This window comes from Pseudophryne corroboree, chromosome 12 (genome assembly GCF_028390025.1).
Source record: "Pseudophryne corroboree isolate aPseCor3 chromosome 12, aPseCor3.hap2, whole genome shotgun sequence".
NCBI lineage: Eukaryota > Metazoa > Chordata > Amphibia > Anura > Myobatrachidae > Pseudophryne > Pseudophryne corroboree.
The window spans coordinates 105,105,896-105,127,764 of record NC_086455.1 but is presented as its reverse complement, the minus strand read 5'-3'; the positions used below and the strand labels follow the sequence as shown (position 1 = coordinate 105,127,764).

General features: G+C 48.4%; 1 protein-coding gene across 1 annotated transcript in view; it reads left to right on the top strand.

The window, feature by feature from the left end:
- Window positions 1-21,660, top strand: part of TTC6 (tetratricopeptide repeat domain 6) — a 660,756-nt gene extending 639,096 nt beyond the window's left edge. The window contains exons 31-32 of the mRNA XM_063947843.1: window positions 5,759-5,984; window positions 20,841-21,660. Coding sequence (XP_063803913.1) covers window positions 5,759-5,984; window positions 20,841-20,980 — 366 coding nt within the window. The 3' untranslated portion in view covers window positions 20,981-21,660. The remainder of the gene's footprint in view (window positions 1-5,758; window positions 5,985-20,840) is intronic.
- The last annotated feature ends 209 nt before the right edge of the window (window positions 21,661-21,869 follow it).

Genomic DNA, 21,869 nt, shown 5'->3' with positions numbered 1-21,869 from the left:
CCCTGGCAACGAGCATTACATCCCTAACAAGGAGCATGACATCCAGAGCATGAAACCCCTGGCAACAAACATTAAACCTCTGGCAATGAGCATTACACACTGGCAATGAGCATGACACCCAGAGCATGAAACCCCTGGCAAAGAGCAGGTAATTTAAAAGTGATTAGAAGCCTTACTGTAGGGCATAATGTATCATGGGCATTGCGGTGTGTGGCATAATATGGTGCAGGGGGCATAATATGCGGTAAGAGGGGCATTACTGTTGGGGGCTTAATATGTGGAATTTTTTTCTTTCCTGTAGTGGCCGAGGTCTGTTGGTGCATGGTCAAAAACTGGGGTGTATGGTAGTATTTTCCTTGTCTAGAAATATCCCAACCTTGCCTCCTGCAGATCACATTCATATTCACCGTCCCACCTCCACATTCATTTCTACCATTCCAGCAGCACCCAGTGAAAGGGAGAACTGTGGTACATGCCTCCTGGCATCCCTGCTTATTACTGCTCTGGGGCACATAAAGCAGAGCCTGGAGCAATGGGGGAGGTCAGTGGTTACACTTGGATCCTGCTTTGAACCACACAGATGCTGATGTACATGCCAGTGCCCCTTCAGGGCCTGGAACCCGAAGGGAGCATCTCTATTGCCTCCTCTGATCCTCATCCTCTTCAGTGTGTACATCATCCTCACACAATATTAATTCATCCCCGCTGGAATCCGTAATTACGGAAGTCTCTGTACTTTACTGTAATTGGCAGTAAAGTCTTCCTTGTTGAATTTGTAGTGCATTTTGATGAACACCGTTTTTTCCACATTCTGAGGATGTAGCCTCCTACGCCAACCACTGACAAAGTTCCCAGCTGTGCTGAAAACTTTCTGAATGCACAGGAGGATGGACAGCTTAAGTCATGCAAAGCCAGTTTGTACAAGGGCATCCAATTTTCCTTTTTTCCTTCCAGTAGTCAAAGGGACTCTGTGACATGCCTGTTTGTATGCTGTCATGAAAATAACCCTCCACCATTCTTTGGTGACCATATTCGATGGATTGCACCAGAACAGTACAAACAATAAACCAATATATTTATTTTTCACTTCGCAGCTCAACTCATACTGTGGCAATTCAAAGGGCTTTGATATGTATGTGAATAATAAATATACAAGAGTGCAATGCTCCAGAACAGTAGTATGGTGGCCAATACCAGGATCCCGGGATTTAGGCCTAGAATTGGCCGAGATTCAATCCAGCTCCCTTTTATTTTCAGTGCCAGACAGCATTGAGCATCTTCAGCCTCAGACGCTGGCCAGCTCCCCCTGCCCAGCACCCCTGACCCCAGCTGTGCACACTGCACAGCGTGATGTGATGGCAGAGGTCACGCAGTGCAGCCTGACACCAGCCACCCAGACCTCATCTCACTGCCCGCAGCAAGTGGACCCTCCCGCCCATCCAGTGGATGGTGAGATGTGTGGGTGAAGGGGGACGACGACTTTGAAAATATAACTTTAAACACAACAAACCAATCCCGTGTATCCTGGAAATCACAGCAGTGATCATTTTTCAATCCTGATTGCCAGAATTGAAAAAATGGCCTGGGATTGGCCTCCCTAAACAGTCCAAACAATACTGTATAACACAATATATGTATTTTTCACTTTACAGCTCAACTCACACTGTGGCAATTTAGAGGGCTTTTATTTTTATATTGTGTACGTGAACAATAAAAAACACACAGTGGTACAATGCGCAAGACAGTATAAACAATAGAACAATATTTTATATTATTTTACATTCGCAGCTCAACTCGCACTGTGGCAATTCAAAGGACTTTTATTATATTATGTACGTGAATAATAAACGCACAGGGGTACAGTGCACCAGAACAGCACGAACAATAAAACAATATATTTTTACATATGCAGCTAAACTCACACTGCGGCAATTCAAAGGGCTTTAATTATATTATGTATGTGAATAATAAATGCACAGGGGTACTGGCACACAGGTTGTGCAAAGGTAAAAAAAAACACCTTTTTAATTTTTTTAATTTTTTCACAAGTGACAATACACACTGTAATGCTGCTTGTGAATGCACAGCCACGTCAGATGGACACAGCACAGCAATTTTAACCAGCAGAGTACAGTGCAGCACACAGCAGCGTGCCTGAGAACAGAGTGAAATGGCGTTAATTCACCACAGCGGGGTTCTCATATGGAATCCAAAACTCTCAAGAATCTGATTCTGGAGGCCACATCTTAAAAAGGATATTAATACATTAGAGACTGTACAAAGAAGGGCAACTAAAATGGTGCATAGCCTACATCACAAAACATACACAGAAAATCTCAATATGTATAGTTTGGAGCAGAGAAGGGAAAGTGGGGACATGATAGAAACTTTCAAATATATCAACGGTTTTAACAAGGTCCAGGAGGGAAACATTCTCCAAATAAAGAGAAGCAATAGTGTAATATGTCAGCGTACCTGGAGTCTCGCGCCGGTCCAGTTGCGGTCTCTCTGGTCATCCCGTCCTTCTCGTCGCGGTTCTCGACGGAATCTGTGTAGAACACCTGTACGTAATTTGGGGCAGATGGACGGAGATACACCGATACGGACAACACCCCAAGGCACACAAGGTTCACTACAGTGGAATACGGTAACAAAGATTTATTGCAAAAGAAGGCAGTCACCTTTCACAGTAACTTGTGTGGCTGGCTAGTTAATCGGGTACGCTTCAGAAAGGCCCATTACCTTGGGTCACGTATCATTTTATATTACACAGACACATCATAACATCAATATAAGTGCTTTCAGAATATCAAACACTGAAAATATCATTTAGAAAACCGGATTCTAGAATATCCAAACAGCGTCCTAATAAGCCACTAGGTGGCGCCGTTGGACGAATAAAGGGGCAGTCTCTGGTCCTATACACGATCCCGAGAAGTCCAGGCTTGGGCATATATCAGACACAGTAAGTCGCCAGTATCTTATCGAATCACCTTTCAACTGGTTAGTGAGTGACCCGGAATACAGAAGCAGCTCTGGCTGTTTAAAAGGGGTCTCAGTTCCTCTCTGGGTGACTATGGTAAGGTTGGTGATTCTGTTCCTTTGGGTCCAGTGTATGTCCTGATCTAGTGTAGCTGTAGCGGTGCCAGTAGGTGGTTTTGGGGCTATACCAATGAGGTCCGGTGAGGCTCAGAGTATTATCTCTGTCAAAGTGTCTGCATCGGGAGGTAATGCATATTTCAGAGTAGGGTGCAGTATTAACTGGCAGTGGGGCTTGAGGCACTGTGTGAATCAAAAGCTGGCTGTCTGTGTTTCCAGGTGCTATATAAACTGGCCCTGGGACAGCTAACGGTGGGGTTGCCCTTTTTGGGTTTCCAGTAATTACCGGGGGCACAACATTAGAGGAGCCGGTACCTGATTGCCTCTGGATCCTTAACGCCGTTCCGCCCCTTGAGGCCGTTTGCAGCTCCCTCCTGCCGTGTCTGACCAGCCCCCGGCTCTCCGCAGCGTGGTCCCTTCTTATCGGCACACCGCTCTCACGCTGTCACGGCCAGCAGCAGCGCCGCGTGTCTCCTCTCGGTCAGCAGCAACGTTCACCCCTGTGGCAGGGACAGCTCTCTCTCCTCTCTGCGGCTGCGTGACGTCACCTTCTCCGGCTCCCAGAGCGGCAGTCTCCCGGCGGCTCTTGGCAGCAGCGTCCACACCGGGTCCGTAGTGCGCGCCCAGCTCCTCTCACTCTCCTTCCGCTTCTCCTGGTGCCAACCCCGCCTTCCTCTTCTCCCGCTCGGCGGGCAGCCACTCCCTCCCAGTCTCCGGCTTGTCACCTACCGGGTCCTAGGGTCCTCCAGGTACCTGCCCAGCCCGCTGGGGTTGCCTAGCAACCGGACAGTTTATTAACCCCTGCGGGGGCAGCGGCTGCAGTTGCGGTGATCAGGGATCCAGGGGGGACAGATACTGGGCATCACAATAGGACATGAGGACATGCACTGAGACAGGAGGGTGCGAGGTTCAGGGGAAATCTGAGTAAAAATGACTTCACAGAAAGGGTAGTGGACAAGTGGAATAGCCTCCCATCAGAGGTGGTAGAGGCTAAGTCAGTAGAGCAATTGAAACATGCATGGGATAGACATAAGGATATCCTTACAAAGAAATAAGGATCAAACAAGGTTTGAGATAAAAAAATATGGTAAAAAAAGGGACAGACCAGATGGGCCAAGTGGTTCTTATCTGCGTCAAATTCAAAATGTTTCTATGGGAGGATGGCGTTAATTTTTTCCATAATTTGGAATCCGAATCTTGCAGGAAAACCCGAGACAGGGATTGGATTGACTCGGTTACTAGAACTTTGGGCGGGCCCTGATTTAAAGTAATACAAACTGTTCACATCTAGTTTATGACTGTGAGTATAGCATTCACTGAGTGAACTATGTTTTATTCATTCACAGAATACTTTTTTATAAAGTGCTACTAATTTGGTATGCAATTGTCAGCAAGTCAGTATACAGACTGAATGAAATATGTGGATCAAATGGCACTAGTCTGTGTGGTATTATTTTCATATGGGGACCAATGTGTGTATTGTTTCTCATGTGAAGCCTATGGAGGAATTCAGCTGCTGGCAGGGATTTAAAAAAAACCTGCGGCACAGGGTTTTTCCTGCAACCGCAGGGTTTTGTTATTCCATTTGAGGACTGAAAATAAGACCTCTTTTTTCTCGCACATCCAGAGCAAGTCTGATTTTTCCATGCCCTGTCCAAATTTAAAATGGCAAAATGCAGCCTGCCTTTATCGCCTGCCCTGTGCTGTCCCCACCAGCGGCTGCAGTGTCCCACTGGTGGGAAAAGTCACGGTACCAATCACTGCCAAGTGAATATATGATGCGTACATGCACGACACATCTATTCACAGTGAGGGGAGAGCTTGGGGCAGCCTAGAATCTCCGTAAATGCCGGGTTTGCCCCCTAGAGTGATGACCTGGGATGGCGTGTTGTGCTTAGCCCCTCTGCAGTCAGCCGCACCGCCTTTTCGGGAGCTCACATACAACTTATCAGATGGTCAGGTAGCACCTCCCTTCCTGCACCACTGCTGTCACAAGATAGAAAACACCCTATGAAGGTGTGGTAGTTGGCATAGGGCAGTAAAGACCTCCATTTTGGGACGGGGTTCGGTATGTTTTGTCAGCGTTCACAATATCGACAGTCATTATGTCGACATGTACACTATGTCCGTAGATAAAATGATGATATCTAAGTTTAACCCTAATGCTAACTCTAACATTTCTATTGTCAACATTTTGTCTGTGTCAACCTCTCATTAGCTTTATTTTTGACTGTGCCAACATATTGCTGGTGTCAACATTGTGATTATCGACATGATGACTGCAGCATGTGGGAATCATACTCTATATCATCACATGAAAGTAGGGACAACCTTCCAGCTAAAGTCATACAGTACACGTCCATGTAATAACACATGTATGTCATCAGTGTTACAGCAGTAGCATATGTAATGACTCCCACGTGTGCATAATTTACATACACAATTCCTGACAACTGTTCATATTTTACCATACATTTTGTTTTGCCACTCAGCTATATTGGATTTAATAGATAGAGTTTGGCTACACAATTCAATTATTCTTTTTTATTTTAGACTTTCTTCTCCATCATTGAAATTATTTATCAGCAATTTAGTCGCTCATTCTCATCTTATTAAGGATGTTAATCCAAGTCAAAGATTTATTCTGTATATTTTGCAGGCTAGAGAATACTACTCACAAGCCATAGAATTGGATCCTAGGAATGAATCTGCTGTCCTGAACCGAGGTATCTCAAATATGCTTTTAAAAGACGTACAAGGAGCACTTTTGGATTTCCACAGAGTCATAGATCTCTGCCCGGTGTCCTCTGCTGCTTACTTCAATCGTGCCAGTTTACATAACACCCTACAGCAGTATCAGCAGGCTGACAATGACATATCTCAAGGTATGTTTATTTTTATTAAATTGAAGCCAGAGTGTTCTTTCTGACTGTTAAGTAGGGTCAGGGGTTCTCAACTCCAGTCCTCAAGTACTGCCAACAGCAGGGCCATCTTAACAGCAATATAGGCAAAGCAATGCAAAAAATGGGCAAAGCAATGCAAAAACCTGGGCAAAGCAATGCAAAAAATGATAACATGCTCTTCTGCAGTCCTGTGCCACCAATCCACATGCTACCATACAGTCAATGGCTGTCAGTATTTTGATTGATGGATAGCTCCAGCCATCCACCAATCAGCATGCTGACAGCCATTCACTGTCTGGCTGCAGGCTGAGAGGCAGGTAGAGGCAAGTAGTGGTCACACAATCAGGGTGATGAGGCACATCACTCTGATTGTGTGACCACTACTTGCCCCTACTTGAAGGCACCTAGAATTGTGGGGCCCTGAACAGCTTCACAGTGTGCCTAGACATTAAGATGACCCTGATCAACAGGTCATGTTTTGTGGATTTCTTTAAAAAGGCATGGGTGACTTAATCTATTTTGATGGGCCAGTAATTATCCTACCTGCTAAAATCATGACCTGTTGGGAATAGTTGTGGGTTGAAGTTCACTGGTTTGAACTAAATGTTATCAGATTTGTTACAAAAAAAAAAAAAAAAAAGCAAATAATAAGAGTGAAGTTCCTAGATCAGAAGTTCCTAAACTCAACCATTACAGTCCAGGTTTTAAGGGTGCTTGAGCCCAAATCAAATTGACTGAGGTAATAATTAAGTGACATGCGCTCAAGCATAGATATCCTTAAAACCTGGACTGTAATGGAGGAGTTTGGAAACATTTATAATACTATCAGTAGTGGAATTCCCATCAGATTACTACATATTGCTCAGTCTTCGTGATTTCAGATGAAGGAAGGATAGGGTCGGCGCATGTTTACACTGATAGTGATGATGGCTACTTACACCCTGTCACAATGGCAAATTTGAGTGTGGAGGTGGAGTTGAATCTTCCGGGACCTGGTCCGCCAATACTTTTGGACAGACGTATCAATTTGTAATGTTTTTTCTGCTGCGGGGTACACTGGGCTCCACAAGGATTGGACAATGGGGTGTAGAATAGGATCTTGATCCGAGGCACCAACAGGCTCAAAGCTTTAACTGTTCCCAGAATGCACAGTGCCGCCTCCTATATCACCCCGCCTCCCTGCACAGGAGCTCAGTTTTGTAAGTTGGTGCTGCAGTAAGCAGGCACTGAACAGAGGGGCTGCTCCAGGCTTCAAGGGCAGCAGCAGTGGTAAATGTCTTGTGACATTCACTGCTGCAGCTCCAGCTCTCCCCAGCTGTACACTCCCGAGCCCTGGTTGCCGGGTACCTACAGCGGAGGCTCCGGTTTTCTTCACGTTAGACACACGTGTGGGGCTCTCCAGGATCGCGTGGCCGCGCTACGGGAGGTGGTAAGTGGGTCCCGCGATTCTGAGTGGGAGGCGGGCTGCGCGCGCTGGCGGTGGACACTGTGGCAGTGCAGGCGATCCCACTAGATCACCAGGGCATGGGACAGGTCAGGTTTTCTCTCTAAACCAATTCTGGTTTTGCCAGCAGAGGGGATAAGGCTTAGACCTGAAGCCCCTCCCCCAGCCCCAGGGCGCCATTTCTAGCAAGTGTATCTATTGTTATATAGCTGTGTAAGCTAGTCCAGTGCAGTATTATTGTCAGTAATAACCTTTGCATTGTACAAACTGTGACTTTCTGTGTGTGCATTTGATAGCTGAGTGGTGTCCATTTCGTGTCTTTCACTCAACCTGCTATCCCTATATTCCATAACATGAGGGGGCTTGGTGCGTCAGGTGTTATCTAATATAGGATTTTCACAAAGATATACTGTATTACGTATTTTTCTCTGTGATTTAGTCACCATATCTCTCCTTTATCTCTGCTAGTGCTGACTACACTGTGCAGGGGTTTGGGTTTAGAGGTATAGTGCTGCTGATAATTGTACTGTGTTAACCTCATACTGCAAGTTATATCATGTCTGCTTCTGAGGGTAACGGTTCTGGGGCTGAACACACTGCCGGTGTTGCTGACGCCACGGGGCCATATGAGGAGAATATAGCAGCTGTGGGCTCTGGTTCTGGGGGCTCCTTGCCCCCCGTGGGACTGTGGCAACGGAGGCACATACTGACCCACCGTGGGCCGCTTTTTCCATGCTTCTGCATACGCTAATTCATAAACTAACTCCCCCTATGGGACCCCCAATGCCGGTACAACCGTATGTGGTCCCTGCAGCTAACCCGCCGTGGGCGGACGATTTATCTGCTCAATTAAAGAAGTTGAACCAGTCCTTGACTACTAAAAAGTCTGACCAACGTTCGCCTGAGTCCAAGAGGTCCTCTAAGCGAGCGCTTCTCTCCTCACAATCCACTGCTGTCACTGACACCTCGTCTGATGAAGACGGCACATATACTGACCCCTCAGGCTCTGACTCAGATACGGCTGATGGGGAGGGTAGTTCACATGTGGATGTTCCTGATCTTTTGGAGGCTATTAAGTTAATTCTGCAGATTACGGATGATCCCGAGCCATCCGTCCCTCCTAAGAAACCAGATAGGTTCAAGCGTCAGAAGGTGGTTAAGCAAGTGTTACCTCACTCTGACCTCCCCACCTAGTGGATATACGTCAGGAACCCTGGGAAAACCCGGGTACGAAGTTTGTGCCTCAAAAGAAAATGCTGGCTCGCTATCACCTCGCGCCAGAGCTGTCTAATAATTGGGAAACGCCTCCGCCAGTGGACTCACATGTGGCTAGGATGGTGGTTTCCTCAGCTCTACCTGTCACTACCGTCACGTCTCTAAAAGAGCCTACGGATAAACGTGTGGAGGGTTGTTTGAAAGCGATTTACACCCTCACGGGTGCTGCACAAAGGCCCACTATTGCAGCTACATGGGCTGCAGAGGCTATTGAAGCATGGGCCTTGGAGTTAGAAGCTGAAATCTCTTCTGACCATGCTAGACAATGCTTGTCATATATTGTCACAGCTTTTCGATATATTAAAGAGGAGGCTTCTGATGCCGGTATCCTAGCAGCCAAGGCCTCTATTACGTCAGTCCTGGCTCGCCGGATATTGTGGCTGAGATCCTGGTCTGTGGATCTGGACTCTAGAAAAACCCTGGAGGTACTCCCTTTCAAGGGAGATATTCTGTTTGGGGAGGACTTAAATAAGATTGTGGCTGACTTGGCTACTGCCAAAACTGCCTGTCTGCCTAATACCGCTCCTTCTGTGTCGAAGGCTAAAGGTACGTCCTTTCGCCCCTTTTGTCCTTCAGGTAAAGCAAAAGGTCAGGCGTACCATAAGCAGGCCCGCACTTCCAAACCTGGTAAGCCAAAGCCCAAAATAGCATGGGCTGCCCGTCAGCCAGCTGCCAAGACCGATAAGCCTGCCGCATGACGGGGTGGGCCTCCCTCTGGGGGATCCCAGGGTGGGGGGCCGGCTTCTAGGGTATACCCAGGAATGGTTGAAGACCACTTCAGATGCCTGGATACGGGAAGTCGTCACTCGAGGTAACGCCATAGCCTTCAAATACCGACCCCCTCATCGATTTTGCCAGACAAACGTCTCTCTGGACCAGACAAAGGCAAACACTCTACACTCGGTGGTACAGACCCTCCTGGATACAGGAGTCGTCGTACAGGTGCCTCTTGCTCAGATGGGCCGGGGGTACTATTCTCCGCTGTTTCTAGTCCCGAAACCGAATGGGTCCTCCCGGCCCATTCTCAACCTCAAGGCATTGAACAGGTTTGTAAAGGTTTTCAAGTTCCGTATGGAAACCCATCACTCTATAGTTCTGGCCTTGGAACCAGGGGACTACATGGTCTCCCTGGACATACAGGATGCTTACCTGCATATTCCTATAGCAGTGTCACATCAACAATACCTGAGGTTCGCTATTGGCAACGTACATTATCAGTTTCGGACGTTACCTTTTGGTTTAACAACGGCTCCGTGAGTCTTCACCAAAGTTATGGCGGTGATGGTGGTGGTACTCCGCCGTCAAGGGGTCAGGATACTGCCGTATCTGGATGACTTGTTAATCCTGGCAAATTCCCCAGATCTTCTCCTGCGTCATCTTGATATCACGGTCCGGTTTCTACAAGCCCACGGGTGGCTCATCAACTGGAAGAAATCCTCCCTGGTCCCTGCTCAGAGCATGGTGCACCTGGGAGTGTTGTTGGACACTCACAACCAGAGGTTGTTATTGTCTCAGGAGAAAGTCCTGAAGATTCAGAACAGGATTCGTTGCTTCCTTTCTCGTCCGCAAGTGTCGATACATTCGGCAATGCAGGTGCTGGGCCTAATGGTATCAGCATTCGACATGGTGGAGTATGCTCAATTCCATTCTCGCCCCCTCCAGAGGCTGATTCTAGCCAAGTGGGACGGCCTGCCTCACCGGATCAGTTCTCAAATGATCTTTTTGACTCCGGTGGTCCGTCTGTCGCTACACTGGTGGCTCCGGGACCAACAATTGTGCAAGGGTCGTCCCTTCTGGATATCCAACTGGGTCCTGTTGACGACAGATGCCAGTCTAAGAGGTTGGTGCGCAGTGCTAGAGCAACACTCCCTTCAGGGTCGGTGGACCAAGGAGGAATCTCTCCTCTCGATCAACATTCTGGAATTGTGGGCGGTCTTCAATGCGTTGAACCTGGCCCAGCATTTAATTCAGAACCGTCCTGTTCAAGTACAGTCGGACAACGCCACCACAGTGGCTTACATAAATCATCAAGGCGGCACTCAAAGCCGTTTGGCAATGAAGGAAGTCTCACGGATTCTACGTTGGGCGGAACGCCATCTACCGGCCATATCGGCAATATTCATTCTGGGAGTCCTGAATTGGGAAGCGGACTTTCTCAGTCGTCAGGACGTGCATGCCGGCGAGTGGGGCCTCCATCCAGAAGTGTTTCAACTCCTCGTGGAAAAGTGGGGTCTTCCAGACGTGGATCTGATGGCGTCTCGACACAATCACAAGGTTCCGGTCTTCGGAGCAAGGACAAGGGATCCTCAAGCAGCATTCGTGGATGCGCTGGCGGTGCCGTGGAGGTTTCGGCTGCCGTATGTTCCCTCCGGTGTCACTCCTGCCCAGGGTAATTCGGAAGTTCAAGCAAGAAAAAGGAAATCTGCTTCTCATAGCTCCAGCGTGGCCCAGAAAGCACTGGTTCTCAGACCTGCAGGGTCAGAGCGTCCAATTCTACTTCCACAACGCCCAGACCTCCTCGTTCAGGGCCCCTGTGTCTACCAGGACCAAGCCCGGCTGTCTTTGACGGCGTGGCTCTTGAAGCTTCCGTCTTGAGGGCTAAGGGTTTTTCTGAAGAGGTCGTAAAAACTGTGTTGCGGGCCCGGAAACCGGCTTCTGCTCGGATTTACCATAGGGTCTGGCATTCCTACTTTACTAACCATCTAACCATTATGACTCTTCCAAGTTTAGTACAGCCAAGCTTTTGGCTTTTCTGCAAGGCCTAGAGTTGGGCCTCTGTCTGGCCTCCCTAAAGGTTCATATTTCTGCCTTGTCGGTGTGGTTTCAGAGAAAAATTGCGACTTTGCCTGATGTTCATACTTTCACTCATGGTGTGTTGCGTATCCAACCTCCCTATGTCCCGCCTGTGGCTCCTTGGGACTTGTCGGTGGTTTTGGAGGCGTTGCAGGAGCCTCCATTTGAACCCCTGGGTTCAGCTGACCTTAAGTGGCTTTCCCTTAAGGTGGTGTTCTTGCTGGCTATTGCCTCTGCTAGAAGAGTGTCGGATCTGGGTGCCTTGTCTTGTAGTTCCCCATATCTGATTTTTCACCGTTCTTAAGACTCGTCCCGGATATTTACCTAAGGTGGTTTCTTCGTTTCACCTTAATCAGGAGATTGTGGTTTTGGCCTTTGTCTCTCCTGATTTGTCTCCCAAAGAGCGGTGTTTGGATGTGGTACGGGCTCTCCGTATCTATGTGAAGAGAACTGCTTCTATCCGCAAATCTGATTCTCTGTTTGTTTTGTTTGTAATTCACAAACGTGGCTGGCCTGCTCACAAGCCGACCCTGGCCAGATGGATTAGAATGGTGATTGCACATGCTTATGTGAAGGCTGGTCTCTCTGCTCCCGTTCACATTAAGGCCCACTCTACTCGGTCTGTTGGACCTTCTTGGGCGGCCCAAGTGGTGCGACCCTTGAACAATTGTGCAAGGCGGCTACGTGGTCTTCCGGGAACACGTTCATAAGGTTCTATGCCTTCGATACTGCCGCTTCCCAGGATGCTTCCTTTGGACGCCGGGTTCTTGTGCCCGCTACAGTGCGTCCCCTCCCATAAGGAACTGCTTTAGGACATCCCCATTGTACAATCCTTGTGGAACCCAGTGTACCCCGCAGCAGAAAACGAGTTTTATGGTAAGAACTTACCTTTGTTAAAACTCTTTCTGCGAGGTACACTGGGCTCCACAAGGCGCCCACCCTGACGCACTTAGCTTCTTTGGGTTGATATGGCATTAGCCGCTGACACTTCTCTTGTCGTGAGAGTGTGGTGTATGTGGCTACTAACTGTTGTCGTCTCTTTTCCTGCTACTGCATTGGGCTGGTTAACTAAAAACTGAGCTCCTGTGCTGGGAGGCGGGGTGATATAGGAGGCGACGCTGTGCATTCTGGGAACAGTCAAAGCTTTGAGCCTGTTGGTGCCTCGGTTCAAGATCCTATTCTACACCCCATTGTCCAGTCCTTGTGGAGCCCAGTGTACCTCACAGAAAGAGTTTTAACAAAGGTAAGTTCTTACCATAAAACTCGTTTTTTTCTTAAATCTACTCTTTTCCACTGGCCTGGTAGTCGAACAAGCGACAAGAAAAAAAAGGGGATATATTAACAATACTGCACATAACACAAAAGAGGGTCCTTCCACAAATTCATATCGAATACTAGGTTTAGTAAATACACAAATCCAAAATCCAGAGATAATTGACATTTTGGTATACAGTATAGTGCATATATTATGTGCATTTCTTTAGACTTGACTGCGGGCCAGTATAAGTGTATGCAAAGGCCAAAGACAATACACAATAATTGACACGTGATTACACGTATATATTATACTAGGTGATTCATCGCGCCCTGCGGGCGCTCTTCACACCATCATAAGGAGCTACGCCTTAACCCTTTCATGCCCTTGTGGCGTGCAATATTTTTATTATATGGAGTATTACCTCCAATCATAATTGTGTGAGTGGTTAAATATTGGACGGACAGAGGGCGTGTGATGGTTAAGGGGTCTTAGCCCCTTGCAACGGCGTGAACAGCGCACGCAGGGCCTGATGAATCACCTAGTAGGTGCTGTGGTTGGGACAGTGGTGGGTGTGGGGGAGACGCGGATGGGGTCCAGGGGAGACGCAGGTGGGTGAGGGGCGGTTTGTGGGGGTGCCGCTGGTGGGGGAGGCTTTGGTGTGTTGGTGTCGCTGGTGGGGGAGGGGCGGGTGTGGGGGTGCTGCGGGTTGGGGGAGGGGGCTTCGAGCCACAGCAGGTGGTGGAGGGGGGGGGGGGTGCCGCAAGATGGGACCCGAGGTACTGCAATTGGGGGAGGGGCGGGTAATGCTTCTCCTCCTGGAAGCAGCTAAGCTGCTGTCCTCCCTTTGTCAGTGGCTCTCCCGGAGACTCGCACAGCAGCCAGTCAGTATTGTTAGCGCCGGTGTCCCAATGCACCGCATTGCAGGGAAGAAGATGCACTGCATAAACTACAGCTCCCAGCAGCCCTTAGCTCCAGAATGCTTCGGCGCTAATGGCTGCTGGGAGCTGTAGTTTATTTAGTGCTTCTACTTCCCTGTAATGCGGTGCGTTGGGACACCGGCACAAACAATAGTGACTGGCTGGCAGAACTGACTGTCTGGCTGAATCATAGTAAAAGGTGAGTGCTGTACAGTGTCACTGACACTGCACACCCACTGCACTGCATAGCACTGTCACCTTTTACATTGATTCAGCGTCCAGACATTACCCTCCGCGATATCACCCACTCTATCCATTACATTAGCCATCTCGGGGCTTCCAGGCAACCCAGGTGCTGTGTTGTGGAGTCTGAGGATCTGGGCACAGCTGTGACGGGGTGGCACTTCTGTGACATCACGTGCAAAGGAGGCTCCGGGACTCAGAGAGCATGCGGCGCAGGGAGGGCTATGAAAGCCTTCCGCTGCGCCACTTTCATACACATCTATGCTGGTGCCGCAGCAGCTTTTGTTCCATCTGCACCGTGGCTAGGGAGTGGGGATTGTTGATGCCGGAGGGGGCAGGCGGACTGGCAGCAGGACATAGGATGCTGCAGTGAAAGGATTTCCCCCCCCCTATCTACAGCGCAGAGACTTGCTGCAGATGCAGGGGCATACCCTCCAACTGTACCGTTTTGGCAGGTACAGTACCTTTTCTCTATCGTCCTAGTGGATGCTGGGGTTCCTGAAAGGACCATGGGGAATAGCGGCTCCGCAGGAGACAGGGCACAAAAAGTAAAGCTTTACGATCAGGTGGTGTGTACTGGCTCCTCCCCCTATGACCCTCCTCCAAGCCTCAGTTAGATTTTGTGCCCGGCCGAGAAGGGTGCAATCTAGGTGGCTCTCCTAAAGAGCTGCTTAGAAAAGTTTAGCTTAGGTTTTTTATTTTACAGTGAGTCCTGCTGGCAACAGGATCACTGCAACGAGGGACTTAGGGGAGAAGAAGTGAACTCACCTGCGTGCAGGATGGATTGGCTTCTTGGCTACTGGACATCAGCTCCAGAGGGACGATCACAGGTACAGCCTGGATGGTCACCGGAGCCTTGCCGCCGGCCCCCTTGCAGATGCTGAAGTAAGAAGAGGTCCAGAATCGGCGGCAGAAGACTCCTCAGTCTTCTAAAGGTAGCGCACAGCACTGCAGCTGTGCGCCATTTTCCTCTCAGCACACTTCACACGGCAGTCACTGAGGGTGCAGGGCGCTGGGAGGGGGGCGCCCTGGGAGGCAAATGAAAACCTATTTTGGCTAAAAATACCTCACATATAGCCTCCGGAGGCTATATGGAGATATTTAACCCCTGCCAGAATCCGTTAAGAGCGGGAGACGAGGCCGCCGAAAAAGGGGCGGGGCCTATCTCCTCAGCACACAGCGCCATTTTCCCTCACAGAAAGGCTGGAGGGAAGGCTCCCAGGCTCTCCCCTGCACTGCACTACAGAAACAGGGTTAAAACAGAGAGGGGGGGCACTAATTTGGCGTTAGAAATATATAAAAAAGATGCTATAAGGGAAAACACTTATATAAGGTTGTCCCTATATAATTATAGCGTTTTTGGTGTGTGCTGGCAAACTCTCCCTCTGTCTCTCCAAAGGGCTAGTGGGTCCTGTCCTCTATCAGAGCATTCCCTGTGTGTGTGCTGTGTGTCGGTACGTGTGTGTCGACATGTATGAGGACGATGTTGGTGAGGAGGCGGAGCAATTGCCTGTAATGGTGATGTCACTCTCTAGGGAGTCGACACCGGAATGGATGGCTTATTTAGGGAATTACGTGATAATGTCAACACGCTGCAAGGTCGGTTGACGACATGAGACGGCCGACAAACAATTAGTACCGGTCCAGACGTCTCAAAAACACAGTCAGGGGTTTTAAAACGCCCGTTTACTTTAGTCGGTCGACACAGACACAGACAGGGACACTGAATCCAGTGTCGACGGTGAATAAACAAACGTATTCCTTATTAGGGCCACACGTTAAAGGCAATGAAGGAGGTGTTACATATTTCTGATACTACAAGTACCACAAAAGAGGGTATTATGTGGGATGTGAAAAAACTACCGTAGTTTTTCCTGAATCAGATAAATTAAATAAAGTGTGTGATGATGCGTGGGTTCCCCCCGATAGAAAATTATGGGCGGTATACCCTTTCCCGCCAGAAGTTAGGGCGCGTTGGGAAACACCCCTTAGGGTGGATAAGGCGCTCACACGCTTATCAAAACAAGTGGCGGTACCGTCTATAGATAGGGCCGTCCTCAAGGACCAGCTGACAGGAGGCTGGAAAATATCATAAAAAGTATATACACACATACTGGTGTTATACTGCGACCAGCGATCGCCTCAGCCTGGATGTGCAGAGCTGGGGTGGCTTGGTCGGATTCCCTGACTAAAAATATTGATACCCTTGACAGGGACAGTATTTTATTGACTATAGAGCATTTAAAGGATGCATTTCTATATATGCGAGATGCACAGAGGGATATTTGCACTCTGGCATCAAGAGTAAATGCGATGTCCATATCTGCCAGAAGATGTTATGGACACGACAGTGGTCAGGTGATGCAGATTCCAAACGGCACAAAGGTGTATTGCCGTATAAAGGAAGAGGAGTTATTTGGGGTCGGTCCATCGGACCTGGTGGCCACGGCAACTGCTGGAAAATCCACCGTTTTTACCCTAAGTCACATCTCTGCAGAAAAAGACACCGTCTTTTCAGCCTCAGTCCTTTCGTCCCTATAAGATCATATCTGCCCAGGGATAGAGGAAAGGGAAGAAGACTGCAGCAGGCAGCCCATTCCCAGGAACAGAAGCGTTCCACCGCTTCTGACAAGTTCTCAGCATGGCGCTGAGACTGTACAGGACCCCTGGATCCTACAAGTAGTATCCCAGGGGCACAGATTGGAATGTCGAGACGTTTCCCCTTCGCAGGCTCCTGAAGTCTGCTTTACCAAGGTCTCCCTCCGACAAGGAGGCAGTATGGGAAAAAATTCACAAGCTGTATTCCCAGCAGGTGATAATTAAATTACCCCTCCTACTACAAGAAAAGGGGTATTATTCCACACTATATTGTGGTACTGAAGCCAGAAGGCTAGGTGAGACTTATTCTAAAAAAATTTTTTGAACACTTACAAAGGTTCAAATCAAGATGGAGTCACTCAGAGCAGTGATAACGAACCAGGAAGAAGGGGACTATATAGTGTCCCGGGACATCAGGGATGCTTACCTCTATGTCCCAAATTTGCCCTTCTCACTAAGGGTACCTCAGGTTCGTGGTGCAGAACTGTCACTATCAGTTTCAGACGCTGCCGTTTGGATTGTCCACGGCACCCCGGGTCTTTACCAAGGTAATGGCCGAAATGATGATTCTTCTTCGAAGAAAAGGCGTCTTAATTATCCCTTACTTGGACGATCTCCTGATAAGGGCATAGTCCAGGGAACAGTTGGAGGTCGGAGTAGCACTATCTCGGATACTGCTACAACAGCACGGGTGGATTCTAAATATTCCAAAAGATCCCGACGACACGTCTGCTGTGCCTAGGGATGATTCTGGACACAGTCCAGAAAAAGGTGTTTCTCCCGGAAGAGAAAGCCAGGGAGTTATCCGAGCTAGTCAGGAACCTCCTAAAAACAGTGCATCATTGCACAAGGGTCCTGGTAAAAATGGTGGCTTCCTAAGAAGCAATTCCATTCGGCAGATTTCACGCAAGAACTTTTCAGTGGGATCTGCTGGACAAATGGTCCGGATCGCATCTTCAGATGCATCAGCGGATAACCCTATATCCAAGGACAAGGGTGTCTCTCCTGTGGTGGTTATAGAGTGCTCATCTTCTAGAGGGCCGCAGATTCGGCATTCAGGATTGGATGCTGGTGACCACGGAGCCCAGCCCGAGAGGCTGGGGAGCAGTCACACAAGGAAAAAATTTCCAGGGAGTGTGATCAAGTCTGGAGACTTTTCTCCACATAAATATACTGGAGCTAAGGGTAAATTTATAATGCTCTAAGCTTAGCAAGACCTCTGCTTCAAGGTCAGCCGGTATTGATCCAGTGGGAAAAACATCACGGCAGTCGCCCACGTAAACAGACAGGGCGACACAAGAAGCAGGAGGGCAATGGCAAAAACTGCAAGGACTTTTCGCTGGGCGGAAAATCATGTGATAGCACTGTCAGCAGTGTTTCATCCCGGGAATGGAAACTGGGAAGCAGACTTCCTCAGCAGGCACGACCTCCACCCGGGAGAGTGGAAACTTCATCGGGAAGTTTTTTCCACATGATTGTAAACCGTTGGGAAATACCAAAGGTGGACATGATGGCGTCCCGTCTGAACAAAAAACGGGACAGGTATTGCGCCAGGTCAAGAGACCCTCAGGCAATAGCTGTGGACGTTCTGGTAACACCGTGGGTGTACCAGTCGGTGTATGTGTTCCCTCCTCTGCTTCTCATACCTAAGGTGCTGAGAATTATAAGACGTAGAGGAGTAAGAACTATACTCATGGCTCCGGATTGGCCAAGAAGGACTTGGTACCCGGAACTTCAAGAGATGCTTACAGAGGTCTTATGGCCTCTGCCGCTAAGAAGGGACTTGCTTCAGCAAGTACCATGTCTGTTCCAAGACTTACCGCAGCTGCGTTTGTCGGCATGGCGGTGGAACGCCGGATCCTAAGGGAAAAAGGCATTCCGGAAGAGGTCATTCCTACCCTGGTCAAAGCCAGAAAGGAGGTGACCGCACAACATTATCACCACATGTGGCGAAAATATGTTGCGTGGTGTGAGGCCAGGAAGGCCCCACAAAGAAATTTCAACTCGGTCGTTTCCTGCATTTCCTGCAAACAGGAGTGTCTATGGGCCTCAAATTGGGGTCCATTAAGGTTCAAATTTCGGCCCTGTCGATTTTCTTCCAGAAAGAATTGGCTTCAGTTCCTGAAGTCCAGAAGTTTGTCAAGGGAGTATTGCATATACAACCCCCTTTTGTGCCTCCAGTGGCACTGTGGGATCTCAACGTAGTTCTGGGATTCCTCAAATCACATTGGTTTAAAACCAGTCAAATCTGTGGATTTGAAGCATCTCACATGAAAAGTGACCATGCTCTTGGCCCTGGCCTGGACCAGGCGAGTGTCAAATTGGTGGTTTTTTCTCAAAAAAGCCCATATCTGTTTGTCCATTCGGACAGGGCAGAGCTGCGGACTCGTTCCCAGTTCTCTCCCTAAGGTGGTGTCAGTGTTTCACCTGAACCAGCTTATTGTGGTGCCTTGCATCTACTAGGGACTTGGAGGACTCCAAGTTGCTAGATGTTGTCAGGGCCCTGAAAATATGTTCCAGGACGGCTGGAGTCAGGAAAACTGACTTGCTGTTATCCTGTATGCACCCAACAAACTGGGTGCTCTTGCTTCTAAGCAGACTATTGCTAGTTGGATGTGTAATACAATTCAGCTTGCACATTCTGTGGCAGGCCTGCCACAGCCAAAATATGTAAATGCCCATTCCACAAGGAAGGTGGGCTCATCTTGGGCGGCTGCCCGAGGGGTCTCGGCTTTACAACTTTGCCGAGCGGTTATTTAGTCAGGGGCAAACACGTTTGTAAAATCCTACAAATTTGATACCCTGGCTAAGGAGGACCTGGAGTTCTCTCATTCGGTGCTGCAGAGTCATCCGCACTCTCCCGCCCGTTTGGGAGCTTTGGTATTATCCCCATGGTCCTTTCAGGAACCCCAGCATCCACTAGGACGATAGAGAAAATAAGAATTTACTTACCGATAATTCTATTTCTCGGAGTCCGTAGTGGATGCTGGGCGCCCATCCCAAGTGCGGATTGTCTGCAATACTTGTACATAGTTACAAAAATCGGGTTATTATTGTTGTGAGCCATCTTTTCAGAGGCTCCGCTGTTATCATACTGTTAACTGGGTTCAGATCACAGGTTGTACAGTGTGATTGGTGTGGCTGGTATGAGTCTTACCCGGGATTCAAAATCCTTCCTTATTGTGTACGCTCGTCCGGGCACAGTACCTAACTGAGGCTTGGAGGAGGGTCATAGGGGGAGGAGCCAGTACACACCACCTGATCGTAAAGCTTTACTTTTTGTGCCCTGTCTCCTGCGGAGCCGCTATTCCCCATGGTCCTTTCAGGAACCCCAGCATCCACTACGGACTCCGAGAAATAGAATTATCGGTAAGTAAATTCTTATTTTTTTTATGGTCTGCACCAATTTTTGGCTCTCCAAACTTCCTTTGAAAGTATAGGTAAAGGGGCGTAGCTACGCCACTTTACCCGTGGCCACGCCCCTTTTCAAATTTGTAGGGATTTTTATGTGTAAATTGTTGGAGGGTATGTTGCTGCAGATGCAGTGGGCCTATTTTGGGGTGTGGACCTGTAGCTGCAGCTCCATCAGCCCCATTGTTAATCCTGCTCTGGGAACACACAGCAGCCAAAGGGCAAAGCCTCCCATTGGATGTAACCTGTGTGGGAGGGCGTTTCTCGCCCACTCAGCTGTGGACTGAGTGTGATAGACCTGCTGCTAACCCAATGAGAGCTCCTAGCCACGCCCAGCATTATACACACAGGCACAGATTCACAGATCTGGGCTATTATATAGGAGATGGACTATTTTTTGGGAGTGCAGTATTTTTGGAATTACACAATTTTTCTGTCCAACTCACCCTGTGCTAGACATCAGCAGCATACAATAATACGCCTAAATATAAGTGTACTACTTGGGATGTCAGGCGGCATGCAGGAGTGGTAGAGCCTAAGAAAAGTGCCACCTGCTGTCTGACTACCTGTATTCCTTATGCAAAAAAAACACCACTGCTTCGCCAAACGCTAAAGCAGCCTGGTTTCCTTATCTTAGTGACCATCTTGCGGCACTCTATTCAATATTTGTCATGCTGAGAGCAAAGTTAGGACACATCTGTATGCTGCCGGCAGAAAATCGTCAGTGTCAAACAATATCCAGTACAGCTCTTCATGACGTCCGATAGTCAATAAGGAGATTCGGGTAAATCCGAGTAAAACCGAACCCGCTCATCTCTAGTTATAAATAATCCTCCTTTTTGCTTTTTGTCAGCCTTTGTTGTTTTCTTCGTTTTGTAATTGTTCTTTTCTTTCTACAGCTTTGATTCTTCAACCTGGAGATCCCCTTATGTACAAACTGAGGGCTGACATCAGAGGAAGAATGGGACTGGCTAAAGAAGCAATTGAGGACTATGAGCAAGCTATAACACTACTACAGAAACCTGCCCAGAGACAGTGATAGCATCTGTGGCCCTACACACCCTACACAAAGTCGGGGGAATAATTTTGTGACTAAATCAAACTCAGTTTGAATACAGTATATTCATAGGAACCGAGAGTACCAAGTAAACAGAGCTGCTTGGGTCAGGTAACAGGACTGTAGGAGGGGAAGGGGGAGGGGGAGGCGTCACCAAGTAAAATGTTTGGTTTTACTGCAGCTTTACAAACAGTAAGTCATCATATTTATTTGAAAATGGAAACTTTAGGACAGTGGCATCACAAGGCGGGTGCGGGGGGTGCAGCCCGCACTCGGGTGTGACACCTGGAGGGGGTGACACCAAATGTCAGCTCCTCCGCAGTGACAGGAGCCAGGTGCTGCAGTGTGAAATTCTGCTACAGCACCCGGCTCCTGTCATAGAAGAGGAGCCGACAGTGCACTGAGAACGTCTCTAGGGGAAGCCCAGCATCTCCGGAGATGCTGGGCACGCCCCCAGAGTGACGATTCCAGGATCCCCGCGAAGCCACGCCCCCTAACTATAAGGCCATGCCCACTTTTTTGCCGCGACCACGGCAGGAGATCAGGGGTGCGCACCGGGTGTCACCACACTTTAGGATTATATGTGTTTATTGATATTTAAACCTCTGTTCTCCCTCTGGTATGTATAATGTTCATTTATAAAAATAGACACATTTTATGTCTGGGTGTGGTTTTTTTGTACAGCAGCTCACCGCTTCTTTACCATTAAAAACAATTATTTTGATTTGGAAACATGTTTTGCATGATCCTTGTCACTAATAAAATAAAGATTGCCCCATATCTAAAATACACTATTTTCAAAAGCCATTGTGTAGTAATGTCATGTTCCTATTCAGGCATTTTCATGGACACTTTGCTAGTGTATAGGAGT